The 18,303-nt window shown below is 32.1% G+C and overlaps 1 protein-coding gene across 1 annotated transcript; it reads right to left on the bottom strand.

Annotated features, from left to right (window-relative positions):
• Positions 1-8,706: 8,706 nt before the first annotated feature.
• Positions 8,707-9,500, bottom strand: LOC110102217 (zinc finger protein GIS3-like). The gene has a single exon (XM_020830443.2). It carries the CDS (start codon positions 9,432-9,434, stop codon positions 8,793-8,795), a length of 642 nt encoding a protein of 213 aa, XP_020686102.1. The 5' UTR covers positions 9,435-9,500; the 3' UTR covers positions 8,707-8,792.
• Between the last annotated feature and the right edge of the window lie 8,803 nt (positions 9,501-18,303).

The following is an 18,303-nucleotide window of genomic DNA, read 5'->3' as shown; positions in this document are numbered from 1 at the left end:
CCATAAAAACTAGCAAATAATGACAGGGAGGATATTCCTAATATGACTTTAGTGGGAATAAACCACTCTTTAAGAAGATCACCAATAGAATTAAAACGAAAAATAGAAAGCACATTAAAAATAGTGTCAAAATGAAGCCAAACTTTCATAGGAATTGGACTCTAAATAAACATATGATTCATATTCTCAATGTGATAGCAACATTGACATTTGTAGGCCATATAAAAACCTTTCTTTAAAAGAATAGAATCCACAGACAAATAATTATGCAAAATTCTCCAAAGAAGAAAAGAGTAAGTAGTAAGAATACTAGCATGACAAAATGATAAATAAAGAGAGTTCTTGGGCAAACTAATCCTAATAGAGTTCCAAACTTTCTTAGTTTCAAATTTACCATCATTAGAACGGTTGAACAAAATGCAATCCTCATTCTCCAAAAGGATGGAAATCTTAAGAATTAACTTAATAATACAATCAAGCACAAAATTGGAAAGAAGATCAACATTCCAACCCTCATTATTAATAAAATCTTTAACTTTACAAACAGAGATAGAGTGAATATATAAAAGATTATAAATAGAAAAATTACCCAATAATTTATCTTGCCAAAAAAAAAAATGTTCCCAACTCACAATCCCCATTGAATGAATTCTTCCGCTTCCCACTTAATGTTATAGCTAAAGACATCACAAATAGTCAACATTCTTGTAGTGTTCATGCATCTTCTATTAGAGCTCCTATCATAATGTTTCTCCAAAACTTTCATTGTCATAATTTTTGGAAAATGTTTAATTCTCCCGTTTGTTCAGTTAATTCAATAATTTTATTCATTGCCTTTCGAAATGAGACATTTTTTTTCAATCAAAGGTAACATTTGACTAGTAAATCAAGAGCCACAAGTATCTTATCTTACATTCTACCTTGTATAGGAAAAAAAAAATTATAATAATAACATAAAGTTTTTTGTGAAGTGAAAATTAAAAAATGCTTCATTAATCATTCTGTTCTAAAAAAAAAACATTGCAACTGCTTTTCATCCAAGTCAACTTCGGAGATGAAGCTTTCGATCACCTTCATTAAGATTTGTGGGCTATGATCTTAAGTAATTATATGATGGTTAGTTGGAGAGATGATATCAGGTAGAATGAGATAGAGCAGAGAGTTCCCAATCTAGAGCAGTTGTTCTCTTGACAGACATTCCAACCAAAACTTCACATGCAAACATATATATTATATGTGGACATCTCTTTCGATGTCCATTCATGGACAACATCATGTGTCACGAAACTTAGCAAGCAAGCCCTAATCCACCTAAAATATTGCAATATTCCTCTTACAATAAAATTCTAACGCACTTTGGCCCAAAACCCTTGATTTTGCTTTGAGATTCACATGCTTGCATTATTAGATATCCGAGTTGTAGTCTCAATTATCTAAATATTAGTTTTTCTCATATTAATAAGAAAAACTTAAGAAACATTTTTTATTTTTTTTAAAAATGTTTTAACAAAATATGGACATTGTTATGGTGAATTAATATTTTTGTTTTTCTTTTCATGGAAAATTATGACTGAAACATTTGTCATAGAAATAACAGTTTTTTATTTATTTTCTTAAGATATGTGTAAGAATTAAATAATAATATAACAAAATATCGTAGATTAATTAATAATTTTTAAGCCTCAAATTAATTAATTTATTTATTCACTTAAGATATATGTAATATTTAAATAAAAATATAACAAAATATTTACACATATCTTAAAATTCATTTGCAGTTCATATTTTAAGCCTAGATTATTTTTTTTTTTAAATCTAAAAATAATTATAGATTTTTTAAAATAAGATTATGAATATTAGTAATTATAAAATTTTTATCCTTAATATCAATAATGATTAAAAATCACAAGATTGATGTCAATAGTTAGAATAGCTAAAAAACTGTGAATAAAGGGTTGTTTTTTGTTAAATTTACTAACATATTTAAAAAAATAATTTTTGTAATAACTTTTCTCCGATTTAGTTTTTTTAATATAATTTTTTTATATGAATAATACCTTTGAAAACTTTATTTTCTTGGCTTAAATATTATCAATAAATCCCGAGCATACAAATGGATTGAAAATAAGTCATAATTTTATTTCCTATAATGCTACATACAGTGTAAGCACAACAACAGCAATAACCAATGGCATAACAAATGTAATTTATAGCTCAAAATTTTTATAGTAATAATTGAAGGCTATATATGTTAGAACCTAATTTAATAAATATTTTCGTTCAGCAAGTGGTGCATAAGAATTTTTTCCTCCTCCTGATAGATTAGTCTCTATCCGAAAAAAGATGCCAAACTTTATCTAATCCCATTTCTAGCCGAACAAGCAAGCTTGACGAAAGAAAGAGAAAGAAGAAGAAATATTATTTTATGAGCATGATGGAGCTTTAGTTCGGAAAAACTTCAAACTAAGAGATACGAATCTTAGGATGATCTAACAATATTGACTAAATAATCCAATTAGGTTAAATTATTATGAAGACAAAGCCTCTACTCTTACTAATCTATGAGAACAACGCATAGATAACTAGTATCTGTCTATTTTGGTATAGCGGCTAAGTACTTTTTTATTAACTTTTTTGTCTCTAACTTTAATTATATTTGAGCTTTTCGAAAGTGACGTTAGTTGTACCTCATGTAGGTTTCTCGTAGTTCATACCATCTACGTAGAGCCATGAAGATTTTGCAACCGTTTACTGATGTGACTTTTGAACCTGAACAGTATTTTTATATGGAGAAATGATGTATTGCCTTCACATGTAAAGCTTCTGAAAAATTAAAAAAATCTGATCGATTTTCTGATGTTTAGGAAGATATAGAAAGCTTCTAAGTTTTTTAATGTTATCTCCATCATTGTTTGTATTTAAATGGAAGATGCGACCAGACTGGTTGAATAGTTGGGCTTATCATTTCTTCTATATATATAGTAGGAAAAAAAATTAGGTAAAATGCTTCTGATCATATAAATTTGAGATTTGCTGTAATATCTAAATCTCAGTTCAGAATGACTGACAAAAAAATTTATATGCAATAAATATTTTTTCCTTATATCTTTTTGAGAAACAAGATTTTCTTTTTAATTATGAAATAAATGAACAACATAATACTTTTTAAAAATTTATACCAAAAGTATAAAACAAGATTAAAAGTTAATAAAAAATGACGGATGAACATGGATGAGATCCCAGCCTCATGGACCTAGACTGCTTATCACAGATTAATTAGACCAAGCAGTTTGACAAGATCAAAATAGTCAATTTTCGCTGGTTTCTATTCAAAGAAGATGATTCAATGAGAAAATAAATTATTGATAGAAAGAAAGACCTACAAAAGTAAAAGAGTGAAAGTCTACTTTAAAATTTTATTATGAGATCCAGTTTTTGGATTGGTCTTCCACAGATGTATAACTCTCATTCGAAGAAGTATCAAAGAATTCGAATTGGATACTCTTTTGAGTTTTCTTCACTCGTATTTATATATGTTTCCTAAGATTATGGTGGTGTGGCCACAACGGACATGTGGCCATAGTAGGCTATTTTAAGGTATTAATTAGTGAAGAATGCTTCCCTAATCCATATAAGGCACCGCATATTCAATACCACTAATATATAATAAAGTATACAATAGCGACTTCATTGACTTGTAGTACCTTAAAAAAATATGTTAAAATGGAAAATTTCCCAAGCATTATTCTGTCATTACTCGCCCCATCTTCCTCTCATCCTTATCTTCTCTACACTCGGAAGGACTGTGTTTGTTTGGCATTGGCGTGGGAGATAGACCTCTTCCAAAACTAAAAGATCACCTAAACATTAAATACAAACTCCATTATCCTCAAATGCTCTATGCAATGTTGATCTATGTTAGGATTGGTCTAGTTTTAGGTAATTAAGCCATTCTACAAGACATCACATTTATGTAAATAACTATATATAGATGCTATAGATTGATATATAATTTTGGGAAAATTAAATAATGCTTTAGATTAGTTTTCTTCCAAAAACTCTCTCTCTCTCTCTCTCTCTCTCTCTCTCTCTCTCTCTCTCTCTCTCTCTCTCTTCCAAGGAGCTCAAGAACTCCTCCAAGATTCTACAATTGGTATCAGAGCTTACTGGAGATGATTAAGGAGGGAGAGTTCTTGGTCCATGTCATCAAATTGAAGCTTCTGTGAGTAATTCATCCCACAATATAGGGAAAATCAGGGATTACAAATGGCCTTTACCGGCGGTCATATAACCACTAGAATTACCGACGGTTAAACTGGCTGTCTGATCGTCGGTATTTACCTGCGGTTTATCCGGCCGTTTTTAATAATACACAACGCCAGAATTAATGGCGGTATAATAACCCTCGGCTAAGCTGACAGTATTTTGTTTTCGTTGCGCCTTTACCGACTGTTTGGCCACTGAAAACTTCGATACCAATCTTTTATTTTTAACCGCAAAAAATTTAATATAGGCTCCAGTAAATACCAGTGGTCGAGCAGCTAGCCGGTAAATTCAGGCGATTTACCAGCGGTCGAGCCGCCAGTAAAACCGGCGTTTGGGATAGCCGGTAAGCAGTCGATAATTAACCGATGGTCGTCGGTGCTATGACCGCCAGAATTTACTGGCCATTTAGTCCGCCGGTAAAGTTAACACCCAAAAATTAACCTCCGTAATTCATTTCGTACGCACTTTATACCGACGGTTTGCAAACCACCAGAAAACAGACGGTAGTACTCCCAAAACTGCCTGAAAAGTAATGCTAACTACCGAAAAAAATTATCGGTAATTGATATTTTTCCTGTAGTGCCAGGTATTTTGATCCACATAAAGAACACACACAAGTGTATTTTTCATGCTTCTAGCACATGCTTTGAAAGCGTGGTTTGTTCTTTGGCACGGTAGAGGGTCCATTAGGCTTCAAAATTTAGCCAACAAAATTCTTGTGATGTTATGTTCTATGGTTTGAAAGATTCATAACAACTCCAAGAATACCCAGTGTTCGATCATAGCGGGAGAGTGTTGCAAACGAAATTAGGTGGCTCGGACAAAGGTTGCATCTTTGCATGAATGACTAGTTCTTGCGTGAGGAATCGGATGGCGGGTTCGAGTTCATGATCAGACTGTGTTGGGATGTGAATTCACTCATGCTATGTGCGATCAGAGACTTGTGGACAGAGGTGAAGGCGTAGGTTTCCATGTGCGGATGGGTTTCTGAGTGGGCAGTGGCAAGCACGCGGGTCATGGGTCTGTGGTCGTGCTAGGTGTAATTCACGTGCGGAAGCTAGAGATGGACTAGTGTTAGGCAGATGCAGCCATGCTTCAGTCAGGCATAGAAGAGGAGGGCTGAGGGTCGAAGAGAGATGAATACAGGAAAACTATTCATGGGTTGTTCTTTGAAGAAAATGAATGGAGAAATGGCAGGATGATATAAAATTGCTATGCATGATCGACTATACAAACAAAGCTTCCAAAGAGTTCTCCTACAGAACACTTAAAAGTATAGGATGATGATGAAAGGAAGTGCTAAGGGAACTGAAAAAGGAGTCAAAGTTGGTGTAGAGGAAGAAATGGCCATCAATGGTTTGAATGAGATGATCCAGGTGTCCGAAGAGATGGAATCTAGCATGTAGTGCATTCTGGAGAAGATCGGTCGCTTCACTCAATAGGTATAAAAAATGCATGAGATTGGGAAGCAACTATTCAAGGATCTCATTCTAAGTTTAAAGAGTGTAGGATCTTGATTCATTGGAAGAAAATGATAGAATGGTCGAGAGATGAAATATGATGACAGACACTGTTCTTGATGGAAGCAAGCGAAGCAGTGGCTCTCGGTCAAGGCAGGGAAGCATGAAGATTTGATGCAAGGTGGAGGTGTAGCATCCAATGGGTGATCGTTGGAATGGAGAGCAAGGTGCTATTGCTTGGTCAAGATAGTACGATAACATTTAAGATTTCTCATTCGTTTTTTGTTTCATTGTAAAATTTGGACCAATGTGGAGATTATTAGGATTGGTCCAATTTTAGGTTAAGTCATTCCACAAGACAACACTTACGTAAATAATTATATATAGATGCTATAGGTTGATGAATAATTTGGGAAAATTTATATAAAGCTTCATATTAGTTTCTCTCCAAAATCTCTCTCTCTCTCTCTCTCTCTCTCTCTCTCTCTCTCTCTCTCTCTCTCTCTCTTCCAAGGAGCTCAAGAATGCCTCCAAGATTCTACAATCTATATTATCAAACATACACTAATCCTAGGATGTCATTTTAGTTTGAGTTTTATTTTTCTAAACTATAATGTGAAAGTTCTCTCATGGATGGTTCTCGCAAAAATATCTATTGGATTTATCTTGAGAAGCCCTCTTAGAATGTCTCTAAGTTATTTCTCTAAGCATACTTCTAATGGCTATATATTTCCTATTGTTGGACCCACTTTGGATGTCCTCGCTATTAATTAATTGCTTGCCCACCCTACCAAGTTGTTACTTTGTTCATCATGCCCAAATCTCTCAATCATGTGTTTCTACATGCAACGACACATGCATTAATTGATCCCCTATAATGATGTTGCATGATTTCCCAACAATCTCTACCCTAGCATTGCTAGCCAACATCATCACATGTTTATTAGCCATCACATTCAACATCATTGTTGTTGCATCCTGGAACATTCATGAGGGTAGAGATATGAAGAGCTTAATTTTTTTAGCTTTGAACAAAAATCCAGCACAGATAGATATAAAAAGAGAGGAGTGCAAGAGTAATAAAATACACAAAGATTTTTACATAAAAAATCATGAAAATACAATTTTTGATGACGTATCAATTAATGCCCCATCATTCAATTTGCTCAATAATTACATATCTTAGACTCACTTACTCACTAAAGATTTATTGAATTTAAACTCACTCACTCACATGCTACTCTTGTTGTAGGGAACACAATCTTATCTAATGAACCTCCTTTCTTGCTTGACTTTGAGCATTCAAGGTTATGCTCCATATTGATGAATTTATTATTATTTTTTCAATGCTCACTAAGGAATTTGTCATCATAACTAAAAGATTCGAAAGTAGGCCTTACTAATCACTTTGTCTTCTCAATTTTGTAGTAGCTCATCTGCATGTTTTTTTTTTTTTTTGGCTTTTGTCTTAGATGAAATATCTTCCGACTGTAAACTTGTTGGTTCTGTAAAGTTCATCTTAGAAGTCAGTAATTTGGTTAAATCTATTCTATCTCCTCTCAGAATGAAGAGGTTCTACAAGACCCCAATGTAGCTTCTATCCCTCCTTTTCCTGACAAGAAGAACTAGAGAAATGATTTCTATCAACAATCAATAAAAGCATCATTCTTATTAGAAGCCAGAGTAAAAGTACATTAATTATTGGTCATCCCTGGAAAGCCTTTACAAGCTTACCAGCTTCCTCCTCTTAATTTTCCCATGACTACTGTAATGATAACCATTTATAGGTGAAATCAAACTTTTTATGTACCATAATGACTACGACTATAACATTTAAGACTGCATAGATCAAAAAACCGTATAGAAGGTTCTAATTAATGATGCTCGTGTGAATGTGTCCCTGCTCACTACAAGAGAACAAGTAGCCTACTGGGGAGAAACATCAATAACAATCTATCGCTGAACTCTAGAAACTGATTTAGCTTGTTATGAACATCCAGGATATCACTAGGAAGCTAACTGCGAAGTCGCCCGACAACGTAAACTTAGAAGAGTTTTTAGATTTTCATGAATATGAGTAACATATATTCATACATATAGAAGTTTTGATTGCTCTTTTGTTAAATTTTTTGCGCTTTCTTTCTAGCATAGATAAAACAAGAATGAAACATTTTCTAATGGTTGTGTGATAAAAGCTTTTTTATTTTTAATGAAGAGTTGTGATCTCTTTTAAAAATAAAAGAGTAAAGTTCTAATTATTTAGGCGAAATATATTCAGAAGATTAAAGTAAGACGATATAAAACTAAATAGCCACTTTGATTATGCTGACAGAGAATAAAGTGTTTTAATTTACTTATTAATGAAGGGTTGTGTATTTTTTTTCTTAAAAAGAAAAACTTGAAATTTAATTACGAGAATTAAAAATAATAAAAATAATTGTTTAAATAGTTTTGCAAGAAAAGCATTTTTCCGATCCATTTTAAAACTAAAATAAAATAAAATTGCACAGGCATGATCATTCGATTATTAGTTTAAAATTTTTTACTAAAAAATTATTTTTAAAAAATAATAATAAAGCTTTCGCCTAAATCTCATAAGGCTAAAGCCAAAATTGCTTCAAGGTCTCTGAGATATATATTGGAATAGTATATTGAATAATATTCTCTTAGTTTTGTATATTCATTAAATCAGTTTTAGCTTGTGGATAAAAAAAAATATTAATCTGCCACTGATTCATTTATTGAATCAAACTTTGTATAATGTCACATAAATTAATGTATTAAAAAAAAATTTCCTCTTATTTTCTAACATAAAATTTATCTATTTGCTGTGGTAAGAGTATAATGCAAGAATTAATTGATTAATTATGTATTAGTTGAGAAAATTTCAGCCTCAAATTTTCTTCATAAAAAGGAAAAACACAAATTCATTAACAAAATTTGAAAAAAAAAATTAAAGCTTTAATTAATATGAAATCCACAAGCATAATGCGTTCAAAATTAGGAAAATAAAGATTAGATGTACAGGTTTAATTGATGGTACAGAGAGTTACAACGAATGACGGATCAAACGATGCTGGAACGCGCTGGCGCCAGGCTGAGATGAAGGTCTACTCCATACGAGTTGTCAGAGCCGCCAGGGATGGTCGGAGCAGCGAACTGACCAAGCGAAACCGGTACGGACCGGATCCGGCGCCCGACCACCACGCCGTCGGCGATCCCGCGGCCTAAAGTTGGCGGTGTGTTCGAAAAGGAGGGGAAGACGCCGCCATGGGAGATTTGGAACTGTGAGGGAAGAGATGGACGAGAGAAGTAAAGAAAACTGTTGGCCGGCGGTGATGCTCCGGCGACTAAGTAGTCGGGTAGGAGCGGCGGCGGGGTTGCGAAGGCGGAGACCATCGGATTGGCGCGCGAGTAGAGATTTGAGGCGGCCGCGGCTTGGTGGAGCTGAGCGCGCTTCAGCTGTTGGCGTTCCTTCTTGTGGGCGTTTTGGTGGCCACCGAGAGCTTGGGAGTTGGTGAACTCGCGGAAGCAGTATTGGCACTCGAATTTCCGGCCATCGGCGGCTGAGGCTGCGGCAGCGACGGAGGCTGTGGAGGCCGAGAAGGAGGAATCTGTTATCGGCGCGGGATCAACAGAAGCTTCCAAGGCGAAGCCGAAGAGCTTCAGTGTGGGGTTGCTGGGTTTTTGGCACTGGATCTTGGACATCTCGCCTATAGAGGAAGAAAGATAGCGAAAGGTAGAAGATTGGTTTGCATCATGAGGGTTTATGGAACGAAGTTCATGTATGCGTGTGTATATATACGAATGCTTCAGATATTTTATATAGATATATATATGATAGGTTTGGTGAAGAAGTGAGTTACAGCTCCGCACTGAGGATAATATATAGCAGGTTGATGGTAAGGAACGAGTTATTAAAGGACAAAAGTGAAAGAGTAAAAATCTCTCAAGCACGAGAAATTATTATGTACGATCAACAAAGAAAAATTTAGATGCTCATTATTTTATTGTGTATCAATATTGTGTACCGCTGTATATTGAGTGAGGTGGCGCATCCTGATTCGTCTCCCGATGACCCGGTAATCACACAAAATAATTTATCTTCAGGCACAAAATTTCATGTAAAAAATAATAAGAAAAGTTATTATAAAAGAACAACTTTTTTTGATATTTAAGTTAATTAAATTAAATTTATACACACGTTATATATATAAGACTCGAATCTAAAATATTTTGATAGAGAGCTTTGATTCTCTATCAACATATCAAAAAGAGTAGTGTATAAAAAATCTATTTGATACTCCATTTTACTCTAGTTGGTCAAATAGGGGACAAATAAAAAATTTAAAATATATTTATGATAACTCGTTTGCAGCAACTGATGCATTATCAAGAGGCTGTCGACCAAACAATTGATTGCACTTGGACTTGGCTTTGGCCGTGTACTCCTTACATGTGGCAAGGAGCGAGTAAGACGCAATTGCCCACTGTGCTCGCCCTGCAACTGATGGCTTTTGATAGTGTGGAGGTGCATATATGATATTTTGAAATTTATTTCAAAAAAAATTTAGTTTCTATAAGCTATTACCTCCTTTTATATCTTATTATTTTGTGAGCAATTCATCTTACGTACAATACTGCTTTCATAAAGAGGAGATGATTCATGTAAAAAGAAATGATAATATTGTTGAAATTTGATGGATCTATTCCGAGCTTTTTGGAGATTAGTTCTATCAATTTGGCCTTTGATAGTTTAATATATTATCAATTGTGAGATAATGAGTTTGACACCTATAACATGATATATTATAATCACTGGTTATTCTCTTCACGCCTCGACCACTCTGCTAGAGTATTTACCCTACGCACCTCCAACGCTCTAGCATCTTGGATCAAATCTAGCAGAGATATTTTGCTCTCCAAGCATCCTTCTCATGGAAGTTTCACTCAACCTTTCCTTGAAGCTTTTTATTTTCATTCGGCCTTGGGTCAGCTATGTATCTTTTTCTTGGTTCATTTCTATGATTTTTTTTCATGGTTATTCCACCTTCAAAGGATTGTTCCGTTTTAATGGCGGGTAATCATGTTTCGTTTAATGATCTTGTCTTTTTGGATGGTAAAAAATTCAAGTTCCTTTAAGCACTATAGGAAAACCATCGATTACTGTTGGAACTTCCGACGGAAGCAAATACGCTGGAAAAAATGGTGGCGCATGAACCGACAGATATTTTGACGGTAATATAAATGCGTCGATTTTGGCATAATCTCTGCCAGTTCGCTACCGATGTATTATCTTCCAACCTTTCCGCCATAATTTATAAGACCAACAGTTTATCCCGACGTATTATACACTAGTAATTTATGGCATACGATCTGACGGATATTTCATGGGGCTACTTATACTCAGTGAAATTTTCCTGGCGAATATTGCGACGATAAAGCTTCCGGCGTATTATCCGTCGGTAAATATAATGGCGAAGGCCCTATTTCCCTTCGACTTCGTCTTCCTTATCATTTTCTCCCTTTCGCACTTCGGCTAAATTTGCTCGCATCAGTGGCCTTAGCTGAACACCGTCGCTGCCAAGACCAATCCATCACCCAACATACTTCCATCAAGTTTGTCGACGTTTGTTGTCTCAATCATCGATGTTCTCTGTTCTTTTGCAAAAAAATTCATCATAAGATTTTATTTTTTTTCATGGATTTTCTTGGTAGATATTTGCATCTAGAGAGGTAGTTGAGGTGCATATTTTTAGTATAATTCAAATTCGATGGTTAAAGTTGATGAATGTGGTGAGATTTTAGAGGAAGTTATTATGTACAAGATGTGGTGAGACTTGAGAGGGAGTTGATTTTCGTAAGATGTGGTGAGAATTATAATGTGAGATATAAAATTCCCCTCATACTTAGGGGAAAATTGTATAAGATGTGGTGAGACATGTGAAAATATTGGAGAAGCTCTTATGAAAGATATGATTAGAGCTAGTGAGAGAGTATCCTTAGATGGTTTTGTCATGTAAACTATATTTTCACACGCCAAGAAAATCAATAAATCAATTAAAAATAACTCCGGTAAAAACTACATTTCCATACAGGTATCCCCTCGAGGAACTATACACACCTTTCTTTGCATAGTAGGATTGAAGGCCACAGCATCTGTGTCACCCGAAACTAACTGTACACATCTTTCTTGATGTGGCGGGTAGGCTAAGACTCTTTCTATTTCTCCTAAATGGGAGAGATGCCGGGAGGCTGCTATATTTTTCTTTGACATGATACTTGAGTAAAATAATACCATTTGATTTAGAATTAAAATTAAAATTTATCTATTTTCCTTCAACAGATTTTCCAATAATGTCTAATATCTTCATATTATATGTAGGATGTATTATAGATATTAGAAACTAAAAATGTTGGATGTATAACCAATTAGTACAAGGATAAAAGATATTAATAGATGAGTTCATTAATGGGGTAAACATTTTCATTGAGATAATGAAACAACAACTCAACTTCATCTTACATGGAAAGCTCTAAATATAAAAATCAAGTGCACCTAAGACTATATAATGTAATTAATGATCTATATCATAGAAGGTTCATACTAGAATATTAGTATTTGACTTTTCATAGTGAGTACGAGCCATATTTTGATTCTCGATGCATCCCATTTACAAGTACTAATATAGCTGAGAAAGAAAATATATGACCAGATCTTTAGGACTTAGTTGTTTTTTGTTTATGTTTTTTTTAGGAAAACCCACGGAGGGGCCTAAATATTAAAATAAAAAATTATTATATTAAGATAGTTACAACTTAATTCTTTATTATTGATATTCTTACAATATGTTTGTTTTTTATGATTCTAAATATTATTATTTTAATTATTATTTCTCCTAACATATTTTGATGCACTGCTTTGTTGTTTGTGTGTACTAACATTTCAGAGAAATCATACTCTGAATTATTGAAGACTTTAAATTAGATCAATTTAAAAAGTTTATCAAATATGAAGTCTATGTTTTTCATTTTATTGAGTTTAAGAGAGTGTGATTGTAATTGAGTAACTGTGCACACACATAGAGGGAGAGATTAAAACTTGAATTTTTAAAAAGGGTTTGTACTGTACGATTGATGGTTTATATATGATGAATTAAATTTTGTATATACGAATAAATACGTTCGAAATGAAATGAATTTTTGTAATCATACAAGTTACGAAGCATCCTTTCATATAGGCTTTTTTACCAGACAGTCGTATAGACGAACAGGTTTTCGTCTGGGACAATCGATTATTTAAGATCATTTTAAAGATGGTTAGGTTTTACCCCCACACTGAATGACACATGATTCATATGTACGAACTAAAATTTTATATGTACGATCGGTTATAATAACTGATTCTGCCAGTATAACCATTTACATGTGTACAACGAAGTAATACAAATCGTCCGCGATGATATAAATATCGTACAGTATGATATATATAGAAAAATTAAAACTTTACATGATTAGTCCCAAATAACGATTTACGTGCTACATAATTAGTACGGGATGAAAATAATTTCATACAATACGAATAAAATACTTATAAAAATTCACACGATCAATTAGAAATAGAAAATCCAATTTTTGAAAACATTTTAAAATCACACAAAATAAAAAACAAAAATAAAAAAACACTTACACAAATAAGCATATTAAATACAAAAATAGAAAACACATAAAGTCATATATCAAGTTTGTAAAAAATTTTAATTAAACATTAAAATCAATCACATAATGCCTTGTTCTTAATGTGCTAAAAGTATCAAAGGCTAATAGTTTTATAAAAATATTTGCAAGTTCATTTTCTGTAGAAATATGGTTTAATTAATTTCTCCTTTAGATATATAATCCATAATAAAATGATGCCTTATATCTATATGTTTGATTCTTGAATGTTGAATAAAATTTTTTAAAATATAAATGACACTAGTGTTATCACAATAAATTGAAATTATGTTAATTATAAATCCTAAGTCAATTAAATATTGTTTTAATCAAAGAACTTGTGCCACACAACTTCCTAAGATAATGTATTTAGCTTCAGTAGTATATAGGGCTAAAGAATTCTATTTTTTACTGGACCAAGAAACTAAAGAATTTCCTATAAATTGATAAGTTCCAGATGCACTCTTTCTATCAACCCTACAACCTACAAAATCTAAATCTAAATATCCAATTATTTCAAATGAAGAGCTAAATTTAGGATACCAAATCCCTATATTTTGAGTTCCCAAGAGATATCTCAAAATCTTTTTTACTGTTGTCAAATGTGATTCTTTTGGATCTGATTAATATCTAGCACACAAATAAACATTGAATATAATATAGGGTCAATTAGCAGTCAAGTAAAGTAAAGATCCAATTATTCCTCTAAATTTTTTTTTATCAATAGATTTTTCCTTTGGGTCCTTATCAACCTGAACTGAGGAACTCATAGGTATACTAATTGATTTAGCATTGTCTATTTTATACTTCTTGAGGATATCCTTAATATACTTCAACTAACTAAGAAATGTTTTTTCCTCAATTTACTTAATGCTAAAATCTAGAAAGTAACTCAGATATCTCATTAGACTCATCTCAAATTTATTACTCATTATTTTAAAAAAATCATCACAAAGATTTTTATTTGTAGATCCAAACATGATATCATTAACATAAATTAGTACAATGAGTATATCGTCTCTCAATTTCTTCAGAAAGAGTGTGGTGTCCACACTTCCTTTTTCAAAAGATCTCTTAAGTAGAAAAGTGCTCAACCTCTCATACCAAACCCATGGTGCATATTTCAATCCATATAGTGCCTTTTTGATTAGGGTGATTCAAGAGAATATTTATATTGAACAACCTCTAAGTTTTGATTGTTTTTTATGTGTTAGTATTATTTTGATTGTTGTGTTAGTGTTGTTTTATATTTTATTTGTTCTTATTTTATTTTTGTGTTTTAAAATTTAAAAAAAAATATATTTGTTCTTAAAAGAATTCTCTTATATTCACACATTTATTCATTTAGGGGGAGTTAAGGAGAAATTTAGGATATTCAATTTTATTTCAAACAATACTTATTTTGCCATCATAAAAAGGAAGGAGATTATTGAGATTGTTGCAACTTAGTTATTTATTGTTGATTTTTTGTAACATGTTTATTTTTTATGATTCCAAATATTATTATTTTAATTATTATTTCTCCTAACATATTTTGGATGCACTATTTTATTATTTATGTGTACTAACATTTCAAGGAAATTATACTCTGGATTGTTAAAGACTTCAAATCAGATCAGTTTAAAAAGTTTATCATATATGAAGTATGTATTCTTTATTTTATTGAGTCTGAGAGAGTGTGATTGTAATTGAGTAACTTGGTACAAACATATAGGGGGAGAGATTAAAACTTAAATTTTTAAAACTGATCATACCATATGATAGCCGTTCGTACAGAACAATATGACTAGTTATTTTCCCTGACGAGCAGCCGAACAAACAGAAATGAAAATTTTTTTAAGTATGGATTGTACTGTATGAACCTAGTTTATACATGCCTTTTAGAGTATGAAATGTCTAGGTCCTTATTCGCTCAAAAATATTTTTTTTTAAGTATGTATTGTATGGGATGATCACAGTTCGTACATACTTTCACGAGTATAATATTGATGGGTCCGTTCTCACTCAAAAATATTTTTTCTAAGCATGGATCGTACATGCCTTCTAGAGTACAAAATTGTGAGGTCCCATTTTGTCTCGAAGTTTCATTCAGATGAATTTGAAAAAATTTTATAACTAATTATACTGTATGATGATGTCATCGTACGTACACAATCCAGAGTATAAAATATTAGGTTTTTTTGTATAGCCAAATTTTTAAAATTTTCTAAAAATCAAATTTTCTGTTTCTAATCGATCGTGTGAATTTTTTTTAAGTATTTTATTCATATTGTACAAAATTATTTTCATCTCGTACAAATTCTATAGCAAATAAATTATTATTTTGGACTGATCACATAAAGTTTTAATTTTTCCATACATATCATTATATATGATATTTATATCATCCCAGATAATTTGTATTATTTTGTTTGTATGCATGTAGACGATTATACGGATATAATTAGTTATTATAACTGATCGTATGTATAAACCTTTAGTTTGTATATACAAACCACATGTCATTTGATATGGGGGAAAAAAATCTAATCATCTTTAAAATGATCTTAAAGAATCGATCGTCCTGGACAAATACATGTTCGTCTATATGATTGTATGGTCAAAAAGCCTGTATGAAAGGATGCTTTGTAACTTGTGTGATTGTAAAAAGTCATTTCATTTCAAAGATATTCATTCGTACATACAAAATTTATTTCTTCATGTACAAACCATCAATTGTATAGTACAAACCTTTTTTGCATATAGGAAAGATCATTTTTTTTAAATAGGAAGGCTTTAGAATTCATTTTCATTCACTTCAATAGCCTCTTCCAATCCTTCTCAACTTAGCAATGGCTAGTTCTAACAAGCGGGGTAGACTCACTAAGGGATCGTCTTCCAAGAGTGGAGATGAAAACTTTCTATCTAGGACAAATGATGATTCTTTCCATAGGTTTATCTTTGCTAAAATTACTCCTTCTAGAATCCTACTTCAAGAGGATATCTACTTTCAAGTGATGCCTCTTTTCGCCACCACTCAATTTGTCTTTATCCTAACTTTGATTCATGCCAACGACAAAAAAAACCTTTTACTATTTTCTAGCAAACATGTCTTTTAATTTTAATGAGAATAGGATAAGATCTTACGTCCTGAAGAAAAGGGTAAAAATCACTAAGAAAGATTTGGGAACTATTTTATATTTAAGAACTCAAGGAGTTAAAGCCCAAATGATGACTTCAAAATTTAATTTTGACTGGTCCAAAATAAACAAAGTTCTTAGAGGGATTGAGCAAGTAAGTCATTTGCCTAGGGTCTATACTTTAAACTAAAATGCAAGAGTCATTCAACATGTCCATAGAACTTCCATAATTCCTAAAGCTAGTGACCGTATTAACATTACTCCTCTTCTGTCCACTGTTACTTATTTTATCATGACTGGACAATCAACTGATGAAGCCCAACTTCTTATTGATTATATTCATTGACTTTTTGAAATTTGTGATGTATCTCATAGGAGGAAGAAGAATATTGCCTAGGATATCTTGTGACCTATATTTTAGAGAAGAAGTACAATCTTATTCATCTTGACCCATAAATTGAATTGCTAATCGATCTACTTTACTGATGCTTCATTTTGAGCACTTTTTGGGAAAGATGGCAATATAAGTGAGGATTTTGAGGAAGAAGGGGGAGCTCCAGCACCTGCACCTGCACCTGCTTTTCAGGAGATGGTTCGACGCTTTGACCGACTAGAGAGTTATTTTGATCAGCGCTTTGATAAAATTCAGGCTCATCTACACTAACAGGATGCTTAGTACCAAAAAGACATGGGGTGAATTCGAGGATAGTTTGAATTCGTGAACACTAACATAGCTATGATGAATAGATATTTTTTTATCTTTAACCAGCTTCCTCCTCCAGATTAGGGCCCCTCAAATTTTTAGATGTACTTCTTGTGTGATGTCTTTGTCAGTCATTTAAGATGTGTTTATCTTTGTGATATTTTTCAATGCTTTGAGCAATTATCTTATTTTTAGATCTTTGATGATGTTGTTGTTATATTATCTTATATTGATATATATGATATTGATATCAGTTGAGCTTTATTGTATTAGATCTTTATATTGATATCAATAAAAAATGTCTTCTTTTATTTAGTTGATTTTGTTCATTGTTTGAAATATTAGTTTGCCTATATATTAATCCTATATTAATTGATCTAAAAAGTGTTATAAATTAAATAGCAATATAAAAATAAATTTTATTATGAAATCTAATTTTCAAAAATTTTAAGTTAATTTATAACTTGATCAAGTTAAGGCAATCAATCTTATATTCATTTTAGGCAAACATAATTCATAATATTATTATTACAATTTTGATGTCATACTATTTTTTATTTCTCTTTTTAATATAATTATTCTTGTAATTAGATAAATTTGATTTTTTTAGATTATTGATTTCGGAAAGATCAATTAAAAAAAAGGAGGGAAATATACAATGTGTATAAAAAGCGAAAGAATGCACAATAGTACGCAAATTAAAAGATGCACAAAATTAGTCAAAATACAAAAAGATGCACAAAGTATGTCAAAACATATTTGAAAAGATGCGTAATATCGCATATTGATAATGTTCTTTCCTCTATCTTTTAATCTTCAAACCCAAATCAATCTAATTTTCAATTATGTTTTATATTGAAAATTGAAATTATCTAATTTTCATTTCGCCACTTTTGCAATAATTCTCTTTATCTAATTATATAGAATGCTTCCTGGCTTTGGTTAACTTTTCTTGTCTATATTATACCTTAATTTAAATGCTTTTGAGTATTTCTTTTTCAACTAATGAATATTAACTTTGTTATTGCAATTATAGTTC

Source organism: Dendrobium catenatum, unplaced genomic scaffold (assembly GCF_001605985.2).
Source record: "Dendrobium catenatum unplaced genomic scaffold, ASM160598v2 fragScaff_scaffold_557, whole genome shotgun sequence".
NCBI classification, from domain to species: Eukaryota; Viridiplantae; Streptophyta; class Magnoliopsida; order Asparagales; family Orchidaceae; genus Dendrobium; species Dendrobium catenatum.
The sequence above is the reverse complement of the archived record's forward strand: the minus strand, read 5'-3'. Positions and strand labels throughout refer to the sequence as shown.